The following is a 17,983-nucleotide window of genomic DNA, read 5'->3' on the forward strand; positions in this document are numbered from 1 at the left end:
TGTAAAGCTATGCCCAGCAACTGCAAATTTCTCCAGTTTTCGCTTTTTAATAAGCCATTAATGTTCTGAACAGTGGTCAGAAATGGTTTGGATAAACTGACTAATTTAATTGCTACCACACTCACAAACAATGTTACAAATCCCAGGGATCATGAAGTTGAGAATATCATTAACAGATCGCAGGACCTCTATCTTCATATGTGGTCAAAAAATATATCTTATACCCCATCTTCCCACGATCCTGCCCATTTTGCTCAATGTAGCACCATAAAAAGGAAGGAATACGGTCTGTAGCTCATCACGTGAATGTTTCAACATTTTTCACATTTAGTTTAGATGGTTGATTTCGGAATCCAAGTGGTCCTCAGCTGGAACAGTTTCTGCTTGTGTACCCACGTATTTACAATTGCTCTCTTCTGGACTGGATGATGAGAACTCTGAGCACCAAGATATAGATCTGCATGTGTCAGCTTGTACACCAAGTGGCAAAGATGTACATCCAATTTTCATTGTACCAACAAATTAAAAAATGGCAGCCATCCTCCTTTCTAATGTTTGTGCATACTGTTCATATGTTCAACAAAATGCTCAAGAGCTTCTCCATCAGGTGGCCAGACCATATACATTTTGTCAATGTAACAATAAAACAAAAACGGAATTCAGGGAGTCAAACAAATTTGACACATGTTCCTGAAAATGTTCCATAAAAAAGCTGCTCACTGAAGGAGACAATGGAGAACCCATAGCCATTCCATGCACCATTTCATAAAATTTACCACTACACAAGAAGTAAGCGTTCGTCATCTCATGTCTGAACAACTTTATCGTCTCAGGCGTTTTACTGTCTCCTCAACAGGAACTTTAGTAGATAGTGAGACCACATCCCGGCTGACTAAAATATTGTTTGGACCAACTCTTTACTTTTCTCGATGAACTTCTGAGAGTTTCTGATGTGAAGTTTGCGGCCAACTATCTGAGTCATCAGCTTAGTTAAATACATGGCCAGCCCTTTGGTCTCAATAGAATACCATCCTTGTGGAATTCAGGTAATCTGTCCAGCCTTGGAGATACAGGAGCTCATACTCCAAGATTTTAGATGCCATCCTCTGGTAGAGTTTTAAGAGTAGCTCAACCATTTTTTCTGCTGCAAGGCAGATTTGAGTACTTGTACATGCTATCTTTCAACAACGATACCACTTTGCAGAGATATTCAGTGGTATTAAGAACAACTATGGCATTCCCTTTGCAGCCAGAAATTTGACAGTGTACTGAAATATGTAAGTTAAAACAGGGCCTCTGGAAGACAAGATATTCCATCAGAATTATTAGGAAGAATTTACCTTTAAAAAACTAATCCACTTGGTGCACAAGATACGAGACATGTGAAATTACCCTCAGACTGCAAGAAGAACGTAAGAACTACAGTTGCAAAATAGTGAGGTGCTTACAGGCGTTGTTAATATTACTGAACAATCAGTTTAATAAATCAGGGATGTAATATCTTGATATAAGTCCATTAATGAAGAATGGAAAAACTGATAGATTTTAACATTTGGTCAGGTCAGTTTGGGCTCTGGAGAAATGTGGAAACATCCAGGGCAATATTGAACCTGTGACTTCGCACATTTGTGAAAAGAACACACTCTTTGAAGTTCTGAAGGCAGTAGGGATAAATATACGGAGCAGCAGGTTATTTACTACCTTACAGAAAATGGTATCTATTATGAGGGTGGAAAGACACGAAAGGGAAGCAGTAGTTGAGATTTTGAAATTCTGAAAATAGCCGCGGTAAAAATACAGGGAATGAAAAGTTATTTACAACTTGTACAGAAACCAGATGGCAGTTATAAGAGTTTAGGGGCATGAAAGGGAGGCAGTGGATGAAAAGGGAGGGTCAGGTTGTAGCCTACCCACACACACACACACACACACACACACACACACACACACACACACACACAAATCGAGTAGCAATTGAAGTTCAGAGAGGAGAAACGAAACCTCAGGTTTGCCAATGATACTGTAATTCCAGAGACAGCAACGGACTTGGAAGCGCAGTTGGACTGAATGGACAGTGTCTTGAAAGTACGATAGAAGACTAATATATAAAGAAAAGCAAAACATGGATAACTGAATGTAGTCTAATTAAATCAGGTGAAACCAAGGAAACTAGACTAGAAAACAAGACACAAAGTAGCAGATGTGTTTTGCTACTTGGGCAGCAAACTACCTGATGATGATCTAAGTAGATAAGATATAAAATGCAGATTGGCGACAGCAAGAAAAGTATTTCTGAAAAGCTAAGTCTTAAAATTAAACATAAATTTATACATTAGGAACTCTAGAGGGTTAATGGCGAACCTCCTGAATTATGCAGGAATCATTAAATTTGTAATGGGGGGAGTGTGAGTAAGTGTGTGTGTGTGTGTGTGTGTGTGTGTGTGTGTGTGTGTGTGTGTGTGTGAGGGGTAAACATCGTAAAAGGAGACTAGAGGTTGACTACAGTAAGGAAGTTCAAACCGATGAATGTTGCAGTAGTTATGCAGAGATTACGGTACCTGTGCAGTATACATTAGCATGAAGAAATACGTCAAACATGTCTTCGGGCTGAGGGGGCACAATAACATCAAGGATTAAAGTTATGAGAAGTACATTATCACTATAATATCAGTAATGCTGCTGTACACAGCATTTAGTAATTATTTTTACCAGTGAAAAATCTTACCTTTAAGACATTCAAACTAACATGAAAATACAGCCTACCAACTTTAAAAAAAAAATCAGTTCACAGCCATGCTTACATGCACAGACAATCTTCACAGACATTATCTTGATTACCTTACAAAACTACATACCGTGGGCACTATCCCCCTTCCCAAACTCGATTCAGATGTTCGTGTAGCCACAGGCCTTGCTGTTTGTGTGGTGAATACCTCAGGTGTGCTGCCAATCACATATACTTGGCCTGCAATGAGGAAACAAAAGTTAATATTGTGAGCAGCAGGAATACATGTCCTGCTTGGGTTCGAACAGTTTGAAAGGAGTACTGTACACAATAATTTCAGTTTTCAAATTACTTAAAATTTTCTTTATGTAATGTTTTACCAGCATTCAAACTGTTACTCAAATTCACATTTGTGCCCATTTACAGTATCAACCAGGAGAGGGAGTGAGTCATAAGTAATAGGTTGGCAACTAATTAATTTTGATTGCACCCTTAATCATGCCATTTTGTGATTTCATCTACAGAGTCCAACAGAAAAGAACTTCTCAATTTGCACAGCAGTTTGGGGAATTTCTTTGTTAAATAAGGATTAGAAAAGTTGTTGATTCTATTTTTCTGCCTGGTATTTCAACCAATGACCCAGTCATCTACAGGTACTCCATGGGCTCAAACCAAACTGGAGTAAACCTAGCAACACAGCTTGTAGCAAGTGAAAAAGTTGACTCATCGAAATATCGGTCAGAAAAATACAATCAATGAATCTGTTGAACACCGAAAAGCTCAACATTAATCAATTATGCCAAGGAACAGGGTGAGTAGCCACTATCGTTTTCGTAATATTAAGGAGATAAAACTCAAACAGAACTCGCACAAACTTAGTCCTCTTACGCAAATGCTCCGAACACAGGCATATGTGAAGAATGCAAACATTGTTATCGAAGCATTTTATACTAGTATGCAACAGGGCAGTAACAATGAATGTATGATGACAGTATTAATTAAATTTAAGAAGTGGCTGGTTAAAACTGACACTAACTCACTCACATTTATGAAACAAAAACCAACAGTTCTAGATATGAAGTTAATTATAATTAATTTCATAAAACCCTTTGTTGCCTGTTGGTACTTTTAAGTACTGTACCATCCCTTTTGATCCTTGTTTATTCTGACTGCACACACATTTCCCACATCCTGGGACAATGTTAGATTTAAGTACATGTTTATCTTGAAATAGAAATACTTCACTGCCTTTTACATCTTTTTTGCTGTTCAAAAAGCATGTTAGTATTGTCTCTGATGATAACTGAAGATACCACATTTGTTTTGTGTACTGTCACACCACTGCTACCAATTTTTGTGTTTACTAGTATATTTATGAGGCCGTATTTTCATCTCGTGCACTTCTTTTCCTGCGGGCAGATGTAGGACAAAGTTCTGAAAAAATTATTCATGCTTTCAGAATAACATCACAAAGTTTCATAATCTAATTCTGGCTAGAAATGGATTTTTAAAAAGTTAGTTTGGGGGTCTGCACCTGCCAGATCCTCTCTCTCTATGCTGTGATCCACACTTTCTCTACACTAGAAATTTTTCATGCATTAATTTTTCGTTCAGCCAACCAAAACAAATTGTAGACGAGTCTAAAAGACTGCAAGAAATATTATCTGCGCTTGTTGCTTTGCTTACAACATTTTAAAAAAAATGTAGTTAGTTTTACACATATCAACCTGTTTTGCTCAAAATGGGTTGTATGAGTGTATGAGTGGGTCGTATTGAGGCACATTAGTAATTTTGGTTTGAACCTGTTTAAAATTCCTATTTCATGTTTTTTGTTAGATGGGAGCTCTTAGGATACAACTGTATCTAAGTCGGTAAGACAACTAAAATAGAAAGAAACTTCCACATGGGAAAAATATATTAAAAACAAAGATTCCAAGACTTACCAAGCGGGAAAGCGCCGGCAGACAGGCACATGAACAAAACACACAAACACACACACACAGAATTACGGGCTTTCGCAACTGGCAGTTGCTTCGTCAGGAAAGAGGGAAGGAGAGGGAAAAAAGAAAGGATGTGGGTTTTAAGGGAGAGGGTAAGGAGTCATTCCAATCCCGGGAGCGGAAAGACTTCCCTTAGGGGAAAAAAAAGGACAGGTGTACACTCGCGCACGCGCACACACACACACACACACACACACACACACACACACACACATATCCATCCGCACATACACAGACACAAGCAGACATATATGTCGTGTGTGTGTGTTTGTGTGTTTTGTTCATGTGCCTGTCTGCCGGCGCTTTTCGGTAAGACAACTCTAAGATCTAGACAAGGGAGTCTAGTCTACATTAATTTGTTTTGTATTGTGGTTGTGTAGGTCACAGTTCCTGTGAAAATGGTTTTTACAGCAAAAAGGAAGGAAGAGTAAATGGAGAGAGAGAGAGACGGAGAGAGAGAGAGAGAGAGAGAGAGAGAGAGAGAGAGAGAGAGAGAGAGAGAGAGAGAGAGAGAGAGAGAGAGAGAGAAAATATCAAATGTCCTGTGTACGAGGTACAGGAAATTTAAATAATGTTACGGACGGTGCTCCTAAGTGTGAAAAACAATTTTTGACAAAGTCACCGAGCTCATCAAAGAAGAAAATTAGTGAAGGAATGGAGGATGCTGTGTACAGTGCCGAAGACAAGTCTTCCAGTGGATTTAGATTGACTTACGTAAAAATACTTGCATATGGTAACTGAGGGCCAAAGGACCCTAGACTGTACGATGACAGTGACGAATTTGCAATGTTAAGTAATATACATATTTTGTGTAAAGTTTGTAAACATGGTGTTCGGTTCAAGACTTCTGCTCTCCATGGGAAGATGTTTGAGGCGAATACAAGATTGTGTTATGCCATGAGATGCTTAGGTATAGGCAGATAAGGCACAAATTTGTTTTGTGGCTTGATAAACATGCCCGATTCAGTGATTACAACAGACCACGCCTCAGTCCTCTTGAAGTTAAGTGTGAGGAGAAGCGAAAACAGCTGTTGAGGAAGCTGTAGATATTAACAATGAAGGAGAAGAACACTGTGTAGCGAAGGCAGATCGGTGTGTGTCTCTTGCGATGGAACCTGGATGAAGAGGGGCCATACATCACTTCATGGTGTATTATCTGTCAGTGTGGATACAGGGTAAATCTTATACTTCAAGTAATGAGCAGACATTACTTTTGGTGTGACACAAGGAAGGACAGTGATGGCAGTGAAGAAGGAAGGTGGTAGCAGGAACACAATGAAGTGTGCAGAAGGAATTACAGGGGTAAAGTGGTGGGCTAGAAGCTGCTGGGATGAAACTAATATTCCAAATGTCAGTTCAACAACGCGGTGTTAGATACGTGAAGTATCTAGGTGATGGATATTCCAGTGCTTTTAAGACTGTATCAGAGAGCAATACTTATGGCACACAAACTAAAATTGAAAAACTGGAATATATGGGGAATGCTCAAAAGTGAATGGGAGGTAGACTTCTCAGATTGAAGAATGAAATGAAAGCAAGAAATCAGAGGATGAAAAGCCACTGTGATGTGTTACCACACTGGCAGGTATGGAGTTTCACAATTCACAAATACATTACGGAAACCTATCAGGGATAACTTAAATATTGTGAAAATAATGCAGCAAGCCATGAAGGCAATGTTCTTTTACAAATTGTCCACGTATGACCTCAACATTCCCTTTGTGACGTATCTTGTTACAAATATCTTCAGGCAGTAGCCAGTGGAAAGCCATACTCCCACAAATATGGTTTGCCGCTTGCTGTTTTAGACCTTACAAAACCAACTTTCAGGTACCTAGCCAATCCTGAACTGCTGAAATAATGGATACACAGAAAACATGGACGCACAGAGAAAGCTACGATCAACTTATGTGGATGCATTGTACAAAAACAGTAATTGTGGCCTCAATTGTTGTGAAGATAGTTGCATGTGATGCCTGTCCTCTGTTCAGTAGTGGAAATGTAGGCAGGATTAAGTGCCTGCAGAGACTAGGCTTCCATCCAGTGACATTCACTATGAAGATACTCATAAGCACCAATGAAGTGCTACTGGAAAAGTTCAGTGAGAAGAAGAAAAAATGCAGAAGTTGGCTACCAGCGACTGAGCATCTTCGCTATATGGTGAGTAGCAACATTTCTTTTCATAATACTGTTACATTCCATCCTGGATTTTCCATTGCTTAATAGTTGTAAACTGACTTTTCTCAGGAACTATACCAGCTAACATCCTGAAATTTGGCGTACTTCTTGAGCATTAGTGAATAATCCCGTGCAGCACTTTTCCTTTATCTTTTTTCTGAGAAGATTTGTTCTTTAAAATTTGGGGGGAAAAAGAAGCAATCCCGGATAATAAGGACAGAAGAATTAATTTCAAAGCAACTATGACCTTAAACAAAAATCTATTCCACATGTTTTATTGTCCTCTTATGCAGATGTAAACTTTGAAATTCTCATTTTATGGAATCAATGATAAAAAAAATTCAAATCATAAAATATATGTCGATACGTATTTTCAAACAAAAATTGCACAGAATACAATCATTATGTTGTACGTAACAGTCTCAAGTTTACTATTTTAACTGTAATATTTTTGAGTACAAGAATGCATTCAGCCCTATGTCTCTCCTTAAATGTGTAGATTTTATTTAGAAATAAAGTGAAAACTATGTGCCACTTTACAGTGCCACCTGGTCACGTGCACACTTTTTGTATACACTCTACACAAGCATAGTTTGTTGCTTTCTTTGAAGTTTTCGACTACATTTTACTAGGTTTGTCGATCTTGTGTAAAGGTTTGGCTCCGTTTAGTCTTTGGATGATTCTCATCACTGGAAATGGTATCTCACAGAAAAGCACACATTTTCATGTATCCACAATACTAGCAGATGTTGAAATTGTTGCAGCTCTTCTTGAAGGTTTGCCACAGATAATTACGTTATGGAAGTAGAGGGCGACGAAGATGATGACTGCTGAAGCCAGTGATGCTAGTAATGTTGCAGCTTGAGGTTTGACGCAATTTTTTGTAACAGCTTCAGGTTTTGATGCAATTTTATAAAAAGACATGACAAAATATGCACCAATTTTAGAGCAAAATCAGTTTACCTGAAACTGAAGGAAAATGCAAAAAACGAGATATAAATGAATGCTTACATGAATACCCTCAAATACGTATAAAGATGCTATAGATTGAAACTGACAGATGGTGAAGTAAACTTAGATGACTTAATCATATTCTTCAGTGGGAGAAGTTCATATAAACCATACAATCTAACGAAATCTGTATAACACGGTTACAAACTGTTGTGTAATGCAGAGAACGTCACATCCATGGCTTTCACATACATCTAGGGACAAGTTAGTCTGGAGAGGGAATCTGAAAAACTATGTTTTAAGAGGAAAGATTGTTTCAGATTTATCAAAGAAGCTTTTTTTGGGTTGGGGGGGGGGGGGGGGGAGGAGAGAAGAGAGAGAGAGAGAGAGATTGTACTTTGTCGACTACTTACTTTGCCCTGCCTCAAGGCTAAAATAAGAGAAAACCTTGCCTTGTGGTGTAATGATGATAAAGAGGAAAGGTTTCACATTGGGCCATTCACTTTCTAAAGAAATTATAGAATGTCAACCTCTAACCTCTGAAACTGGGATATTTTTCTGGAAAGTCAACTAACCAATGTGCCTGGTTTCCAATTACCATGGAATAGAAATAACGTTTATGTTCAGGAAGCAGAAGCACAGCAATAAAATCAACGTTCAGTGCTCTTCTGCAGCAAAGGACTAGAGTTGTAATACGGGAGTTATGAACCATGCCAGCAGACTTAAATATGCTCATGGGATGGAAAGGAGAACCAAAAAGTATTTGTAAAAGCATATAAACTGTGTTTTGAGCTGTATGGAATGATTCAGCTTCTGGAGTTTAGCAGAAATGTTGCCCAGGACTGCTGGTTAGGACAAATGCGAAGCACATCAGTACCGGAGCAGCGAGGCTGTGTTCACAGAAAACAACAAAAGGGAGAGATCAGTCCCGAAGGATGTAAGATTAGGAAATAGAGAGAACAAGATATGAGTCACGAATTTCAATCAAGGTTCAGCCTAGACAAAATTCAAAATGTTTATTTTATGGAGTATTTTTCAGCTCCAAAGAAAATAAAAATATTTTTATTGAATTCCACTTCGTTATATTTAGGATGGCAATTACATAATTACTGAGTTGTAGCCTTAGTCCATTCTAATGCATTTTAACTCATTACCAAGGAAAAGGGCTGTACTCAGAACTTTGGTTGGCAAGCCACTGGAGGGCCAGATGATACTTTGAAGTATCAGCTTTGTAAAATGGTGAAAAAATTAAAAAAAGAATTGTTGACTTGTTTCTACTTTCTACTGTGATCCATAACAAAACTGGAAAATCCGTGTTTTAGACAGTTCAGGCAACAAAGAGTTAAGTATTAACAATCCTACAAAAAATTTGGTGCTCATCATACGCTGTCCGGTTGCATTAATGTGATCATCTGTCCAAAACCTGAATAACCACCTATTTAAAGTGAATCACTACAAGATGTGCAGGAAGAGTGTCAGCGAGTTTCTGGAAGCTATCAGTTGGAATGTGGAGCCACGCTAACTCCAGCTGTGCTAGGTTTCTAGTCTGAGGATCCATGGTGCGCATTGCCCAATCAAGGTGTCCCACAGATGTTGATAGGGTTTAAATCCAGGGAGTTTGGTGGCCGGGATAAACTCATTCTGCTGTTCTTTGAACCACACATGTACCCTGCGAGCTGTGAGATATGCTGCATTGTCCTGCTTGTAGATGTCATCGTGCTGAGGAAAACCTAACTGCATACGTCTATTGATCCACTATGCATCACAGAATGCCAAGATCACCCAGGGAAAGTCCCAAAAACATACTACAACCATAATGCTCTCTCCTCTGGCCTGGACCCTTCCAACTATCAACAGCCATCTGTCTGATGGAGCATAAAACATGATTCATATGAAAGGCACCTGCCAGCACTCAGTGGAAGTCCAGTTGCAGTATTGGTGCGCAAATTCCAACGTTCATCGCTAGTGAACAGCAGTCGGGATGGGTGCATGAACCACGAGCCTGCTGCAGAGGCGTATACGCAGCAACATTTGCTAAACAGTTGTTGAAGAGACACTGTTGGTAGCTCCTTGGTTCAGCTGGGCAGACAGTTGCTCCACAGCTGCATGTCCATTTGCCCATACAGTTACCTGCAGCTATCATTCACCCCCCATCTATGGCCTGTGGTGCACCATAGTTTTCTCAGTGCTAGTTTTGGATAGCACCGTTTTGCCACGCACACACACAAGAGAGAGATTTAAAGCACAGTTCCAAGCACTGTGAGGAACGGGCACTGTGACCAGAGGAAGAAAATCCTTGTCAATTAGGCAGGTAGACACCCTCCGCCTCCGCTACGCCCCCTTGAGGTCACCCAACCACCAAGTCTGTAGCAATCTTTCAACCTTGTTTGTTTGAAACACAGTCTGTGTGTTTATTATAAACTAATAATGGAATATTCCAAGTATGGAAATAAACAGCTCATCATTTCCTTCATACATTAATAATAATAATAAAAAAGCATGTGATAGTATAAATACATCCACACTTTTAAAAATCCTCAGACCACATGGTCTTCAGCAAAGATTAATGCAAATGATCAAACTAATTTCAGCCAACACAAATTCCAATGTAACATTCATAAGAAATTTCAAAAGCTTTCACAATAAAAACTGGTATTAGACATGGTGCTAGATTATTCCCACAGCCTTTCAATGCAGCCCTCTATTGCACCATGAAGATTTGTCGAAAACAAAACTAACCTAAAATTTAAACTGGAGCAAAGTCATCAATAAGATAAAACTGTGTAGGGTTTGTGTATTAATTAGCTCTCTTCACTGTCAAAATGGAAAAACTTTGCGGCTATATCACCAGTCCATAAAAATATCACCTAAAACAGACTGTGCCCAAGAAACCATGTTTATAAGTAATGTCTTCATAAGCAATCAAAAACTTAAAATAGTACTCTAGTATGAATATCTTTGAGAAATCATTAAGCACAACTTATATGAGAAGGAACCACAGATAAAAAGAACCGACATGAAAAGAAGCTCAATTCCAAACATGGTCATTGTATAATAAGAAATTTGAACAGACTCGAGATCTAACACTGTAAAACCATAAATCTGCTGGAAGCCACTTTGCTTGTCACACCCTGCTCCAAATTCAGAATGAAAGAACTGTCCACCTCCTAAAGAGCGAGAAAGAACCAACCAGAAGACTCAAAAAACCTCCCACACCGAATGAATCTTGAGAAGAAGACAGGAGGACAATAGATCTGAGGAATCAAGCAAGATCTTAAGGGGAGTTTGCAGGCAAAAATTCAAAAATTTTCACATTTTACAAAACATGCCCTAGAATATTATGTACTCTTTCCTGCTCAAAATAATGCACAAATTATCTGTGTGTGACGTTCAGAAGTATTTTATTTTTAGTTTTGAAGTCTTACATGCGTATCTGCAAGATCACCTCATTTTGGACGTGCATCTGTTTATATGTGAATATCTCGGAAACTACATTTTATACAAGGCTGCGATTTTCATCCCTGACAGAAAATACATGGTGCCCGATGTCAGTCACACTGCTATTTCACAGTTCCTTGGAAATTGTTTGTTAGTTTTGTGTGAAACAGTGACTTTTGACATAATCTGGTGCAGTTTGACATAATATAAACATGCCTAGAAGTGCTAGTCTATTCAAGAAATGCAAGTTTGGTGGAAACCAACATACTAGAAGTGTGAAACTGTGTATTGTTCAAGAGTTGGAACCTACAAGCAGTGTAAAATCAAATAACCTTGATGTGCCACCACAGAACACGGGAGATGCAACCTCACATAATGCAAGTAAAATTAACTTACATAAACAATTCGAGGAACTAGGATTACTGCAGGATAATTTAGTACTTCTGGTCTGGGCTATATTTTATGTGATATGAACATTTTAATTCAGATGTGCGATACGTTGTGCTGTAGCATTTGTGGTGGAAAAGTAGTTATTGAAGAGATATTTCTGCAAGAATAGGACTGAACTGGCTGTGACAACAAAAAGTCATTTGTAATGTCAAATGAATGCAAGAATAATTTTTATGAGGTAAATATAAGACTTTTCTATGCCATGAGAACTATCTGAATAGGTCTTAGTGCAGCTCAGTGTTTCTGTTCGGTTATGAATCTACCACCACCACCTACAAAAATTCAGAGGTATACTGAAGTTGTAGAAGAAGCTGTTGAATCTGTCGCTTCCCTGGCAATGAAGGCTGCAACAAATGAAGCTGTTTAAGTGAACAAAGGCAACAATGATACGCCAGTTGCGTTTAATGGGACATGGCAAAAGCGTGGTCACATGTCGAAAAACTCAGTTGCCACAATCACAAGTGTAGACACAGGTAAAGTAATTGATTTTGAGGCACTTACAAAACATTGCTATAGCTCCTGTGACAAAAATGGAAAAAATGAACATGAAAACATCCAGAAAAATTATGAAGGAACTAGCGGAGGAGTGGAAGCTGATGTCGCAATGAAAATGTTTAGCAGATCACTGCAGGAAAGTTGTGTATGATACACCCAGTTACTTGGGGAAGGAGATTCTAAGGCGTATAAGTGTGTCATTGAAGCAAATCCATATGAAAATATTGGGATAACGAAATTGGATTGTGTTGGGCATGTGCAAAAGAGGATGGGCACACATCTCAGAAAATGAAAAATCTCTTCACACTGTCTGGTGGCAAGCCAGTTAGAGGTCGGCTGACAGATAAACCAATATGTCAGCTCCAGAAGTATTATGAAATGGCCATCAGAAATATCTGAAAGATATACAAAGTATGAAAAAGCAGTCTGGGCCACATACTTCCACAAACTTTCAACCTACAGTTGCATGCTGTGCCTTGGTGAGTCTTATCTTCTCCAATAACTTCAAGCCGTTTACAGTATGTGGTAGCCTGGAGTGATGTTGAGGTGTTTTAGAACTCTTATTCTTTCCATATTTCCATCATTAAATGTTCAATACAGCATCACTAGCTCCTCATTTTAGTGTATTGAGCCCTACAAAGACATTTTTGGGCACTCGTGTCCAGATAATGTTGTTGAATGATTCATTAGGATTCTGTGTTTGCCCATGTAGACACTTTTGGAGGTGGTCCGGATGTGCACTCTGTCCACCTGGACCTGAATCGTGGTGTAAAATCCGGAAGGCTGAAGTTTCAGGAGTGTCTTTCGAACACAAGAACTCTATTCCTCAAGCTGTTATGGAAAGCAATAAAACCAATTTATAGGGACCTAGCACATTGTAGGGCTCAATACACTAAAATGGGGAGCTAGTGATGCTGTATTGACATTTAATGATGGAAATATGGAAAGAATACGAGTTCTAAAACACCTTAACATCACTCCAGGCTACCACATACTGTAAACGGCTTGAAGTTATTGGAGAAGATAAGACTCGCCAAGGCACAGCATGCAACTCAATTTACCACCAAAGAAGCAAGATCAATCAGAAGAAAGAAGCTTTTAGAGAAGGAAGCTCGCAAAGATGGTGATGCTGACTACGCTGCTGGGTGTTTTTGTGACTTACTTTAAAATTACAAGTCAATTTTTTTCAGTTTATAGTTTAAATGTGATTTTCTCAAAATGACATTTTTTATGCTTTATGTTCCTTTATATCAAAACCTACTTGTGATAGCTATATCTAACTTTGGCACCTATTTCATTATAATATATTGTAAATACTGAAGCACAACCATAGTAATAACTCTAATAGAAGGCCATCCAGATAATAGATGCAAAAATGATAAATCACAAATTTTCAGCAAAAATGACATGTAGAAGGACTACAGAAATTTCAAATAAATTGAGGAAAATACTCCCAGAAAGAACAAAACCGAATGAGCACACTGCAACAACTGAACAGTGCAACCTCCAAAGAAAAACTGAATGTGATCAACTGAAGCAGACTAATGTAGCTAATGAAGTTAATAACTTACAGTGTGCACTTTAAATCTCTGCATGTTATCTTATATGTAGAATTATGGGCAAAGAGAGTGGCTGGCCACCACCTACAAATTAGAGGCAAAATTCCATTCAACCAACAGACATTTGAATGCATATAACAGTATTTACAGCTTTACGTGACATTAGTTCCTTTCTCCAGATGGAAAGGTAAGTCTGGGAAGATTAGGAAGGAGGGGCAGGTCACTGAGACAGAAATTCACCTGTTGTGGGCTTGAAGAGATAGAAATGTGATGAGCAGGCATCAGTTTTCTACTTCTAAATGTAGCCTTTGGCAGCATTGGAATTTTAGCTCCTGAAGAACATTCGCTTTGTCTCTAATTTTTCAGTTTCCCTTCTGTGCAATATGAACTTCCCATATCTATAAATAGGTTTAACTGCTTTGTACTTGTGAGAATTTTTGTCATACAAGTTGCAGACAGACCATCTTATATAACCTCTTGTTTTTATATAGACTATGTAACTTACGTATCGTGTGATGAAATAATAAATATACCAAGTAACACAACTTACCATTGAGAGGATTCGTCAGCACAGCTTGGATGCCCGGAGTTGCAGGCCCTGCTGTAGCAAACGTTGTGCCATCCCCTGCAGTTGCCACAACCTGCGGCATCTGGTGCTCCGGGCTGTCCCCACCTGTCACCTGGACCACTCTGTACGTAACTGTGCCTGCATTAGAAAATTTTCTGCATTACACACCACTCATCTGTAATGTTCTGTTTCCATAAAGCAATCTCCCCTTTATGAAAGTAATGCAGGCCTCTATGCTGATGTCAAGATATGCCTTTAAATGAAAATTTTGTCACTCATTAAGACATTACACCACAGGCTGAAATACTATAATACAAAAATTAACTTTTGAGCTGAATGAAGATACCTGTTTTAAGTATTTGCCCTTCAATCATTTCCACATAATACAGGACGTTTCAAGAATGTTACTGAAGTATTTACATACAGGTTGAGGCATGAGGTTTTTCCCCCAGTTGCTGGAGGTTATTCCTTAGGTTATTTGGAACAAAAAATGTAAATACAGTAATGTGATCAGATCCATAATTAAGGAGGTACAAAACATGCCACGATGTATGTGTTCACAGGACACACGATCAGTCTTAGGTAGACAATTGCAGCGAGTGGTATGTTTGCATAACATACCATGCTGTTGATACTGCAGTCACTGCTTACTGTTATTGTCTCTTGTGTACAATACACTTTCTGATACTGTACAAGCTTTCATCGCAGGAGTATGGAGAGATGGTATACATTTTGGGCTTCTGTATTGGTAACGCAAAAACTGCTGTTCCTGAATATCACCATCGGTATCCTAATAGCAAGATTCTGAGTGCCAAACTATTTAGTGGAACATATCAAACATTGCTAGAAACTGGTACTCTTCCCAGAATTCGTATTCACTCCAAAAGACATCGTGGCATCCAGAAAGAGGAAAACATTCTTAATTCAGTAGAGCGCAGTCCTCATTCAAGTACAAGATGCCTAGCTACTCGACTGAACATTTCACAATCAAAGGTATGTAGGATTCTTCATAAGAATGGGCTGTCTCCTTTTCATGTGCAGAAAGTTCAACATTTAGAGCTACATGATTGTGCCAACTGTTTGCACTTTTGTAATTGGTTAAATGGAAATCGGCAGCTGTACCGCCTCATAATGTTCAGTGATAAGGTAACCTTTACAAGATATGGCAACAACACGCATGTCTGGGCAGACGAAAATCCCCATGCTATGACAGTATCTCAATTTCAATGCAGATTCAGTGTCAATGTCTGGTGAGATGGTGTGTGTGACCAATTACTGGGGCCGTTTATTCTCCTGGGAAATTTAAATGGTCAGATGTACAGTAATTTTTTACAAGAAAACATACTGCTACTTCTAGAAGATGTTCCCCTGGAAACAAGACACTGCATGTATGTCCAACATGACAGGTCACCTGCACACTTCCCTGATGTGGTAACAGCTTATCATAATCAGCAATCCCCACATCAATGGATAGGTCACAGGGGGCCCACCAACTGGCCAGCCAGATCCCCAGATTTAACATCCCTAGATTACTGCATCTGGGGGTGGATGAAAGACATTGTGTACGAAGCGGAAACACGAGAAGAATTGATACAACGCATTTTCAATGCCGCAATGTCAATAAGGAATGAGTATATGCAATTACGAAATGCTACCACCATGGTTCACTCCCATGCGAATCTTTGCCTTCAAATGCAGGTAGGAAATTTTGAACACTTGCTTTAAATTCACTCTGTGTGTTTTTGATAGTGAAATCTTATAAAAAAAATTTTCTGCCATTTTCCCGAGTTTTTCCAATTACTGTAGCTCCTTAATTCTGTATCTGATGCCATTACATTATTTACATTTTTTGTTCCAAATAATCTAAGGAATACCCTCAGCAAACCAGGGGAAAACTCTGTGACTTACCCTACATTTGACTTACAAGTAAATAGGGAAACTTGTAGCAGGTAGGGCAAGGGAGGAGAAGGAAACCAACCGTGGCCTTTCACACGGAATCATTCTAACATTCACCTTTGCAACTTACGAAAAGTTTGGAATGAGATGGATGTAGGATTGAACTCATCTCCTGTCGAAAGAGTTGAGTTCTAAGACTAACCCACCTCTCTTGGTAACATTCTTTAATGGAGGATACACAATAATGGACATTTGTGATACCTTAAAGCAGCTATTGACAAACTGCAGCTCTAAGTTGGACTGCAAAATGTGCACACACAGACAGAACATTTTGATAGAGCACTGTCCAAGAAAAGCAGATTTTGGTTCAAGTAGTCTTGATCCATGCATGATTTTTAGCTTACTTGTAGATTTTAGACGCAAAGGAAATATCTATGCATCTCCTAGATGCTACTATTTGTTAATGTTTTGACCTATGAGTGTTTCACTTTATGGGACAGTACAAGTAAGAGATACTATACCTTTCCTGTCCACTTAGCAACAGAATAATGTTCAGGACAATTTTCTCAATTGATTACAGAAGTTGGTTGTGAGGGAATGTCACAGATCATGTTATGCGGGTAAACTAAAGAGGCTATGGAAGAGAATTGCAATACTTATATGAATGTACTTGTAACAATGATCTTTTGTAAACCACACCTTTCACAAATCCAATATTTACCCCAAATGAAATGTAATACAATATTTATGTACTTCCAAGTAAATAACCCATGCTGCATGGTGGTACAGGTAAATATTCTTGTCAGTCAGTGGACATAAAGTTTTTATGGGTAACAAGCCACAACATGCTCTGAAGTAACTGAAAAAAAAAAGGACAGACAGACATTATGGGCATACACACAGTGGTCATCATCTGGATCTATCAACAAAGCTGTCCATTGCAGACCAGTTACTAAGTGGATCAAAACTGATTTGCGGGCTTTGTTGAATTGCCCGAAACATTGACCTTACAACATTACATGGCCCTGCACATACAACACTTGGGTTAAACTAAACAACAGTTTGATTAAAACCAAATACCTAAGGTAGTGACGATGTAATCACTGCCAAGACTATATAAATGTTGTAACACTGGTGTGCATAGAATGTGCATAAGGAGTCCTTAACAGCAAATTTAAATTCACACTAAAATAAAATAAAAACACACATTACTTATTTTGAAGTAGGATCTCAGGCTCATAAAAATGGTTACAAGCATGACTTTTTCCAACAACATTTATGTGGACTTATTTTGTACAATAGTAATTTTAATTAATCCAGAATTCTCTATTAGTTTAAAAAAGTTTCCTTTATGTCACACAAATTATGTGTAAGATTGCTCACTGTTTCATAGAGCAATGGATAGATGTGCTGTATATGAAAATGTTTTTCTGAATTATGGGAATAGAATTAAGCATTGAAATCCTTTTGAATTTGCATGTGACTGAACTATTATTCAGTGATTTCTATAAATTAATGATAACATGGTTAGATTCTTAAACACTGGAAAGAAATCTTCAGACAAATTTGTCTGAGGGACGAAAGTGAATCAACAGATAAGTTACTGCTACAAGTAACTCTCATTCTCCAATTCACGAACTGAGTCAACAACAAGAAAGCACATCAAGTTTGACAAAGTAACTATATCAGTGATATGCACTCATGAGCAGTGCCTACATAATTT

General features: G+C 38.5%; 1 protein-coding gene across 3 annotated transcripts in view; it reads right to left on the reverse strand.

The window, feature by feature from the left end:
- The window catches only part of LOC126291717 (upstream stimulatory factor 2), a 49,319-nt gene that overhangs the window by 26,074 nt on the left and 5,262 nt on the right, over positions 1–17,983 (reverse strand). For all 3 annotated transcript variants that reach the window (XM_049985373.1, XM_049985374.1, XM_049985375.1), the window contains 2 exons: positions 14,347–14,502; positions 2,856–2,965 (listed from right to left, as the gene is read on the reverse strand). In XM_049985373.1, coding sequence (XP_049841330.1) covers positions 2,856–2,965; positions 14,347–14,502 — 266 coding nt within the window. The remainder of the gene's footprint in view (positions 1–2,855; positions 2,966–14,346; positions 14,503–17,983) is intronic.

The sequence above is a fragment of the Schistocerca gregaria genome, chromosome 9, assembly GCF_023897955.1.
Source record: "Schistocerca gregaria isolate iqSchGreg1 chromosome 9, iqSchGreg1.2, whole genome shotgun sequence".
Lineage (NCBI taxonomy): Eukaryota > Metazoa > Arthropoda > Insecta > Orthoptera > Acrididae > Schistocerca > Schistocerca gregaria.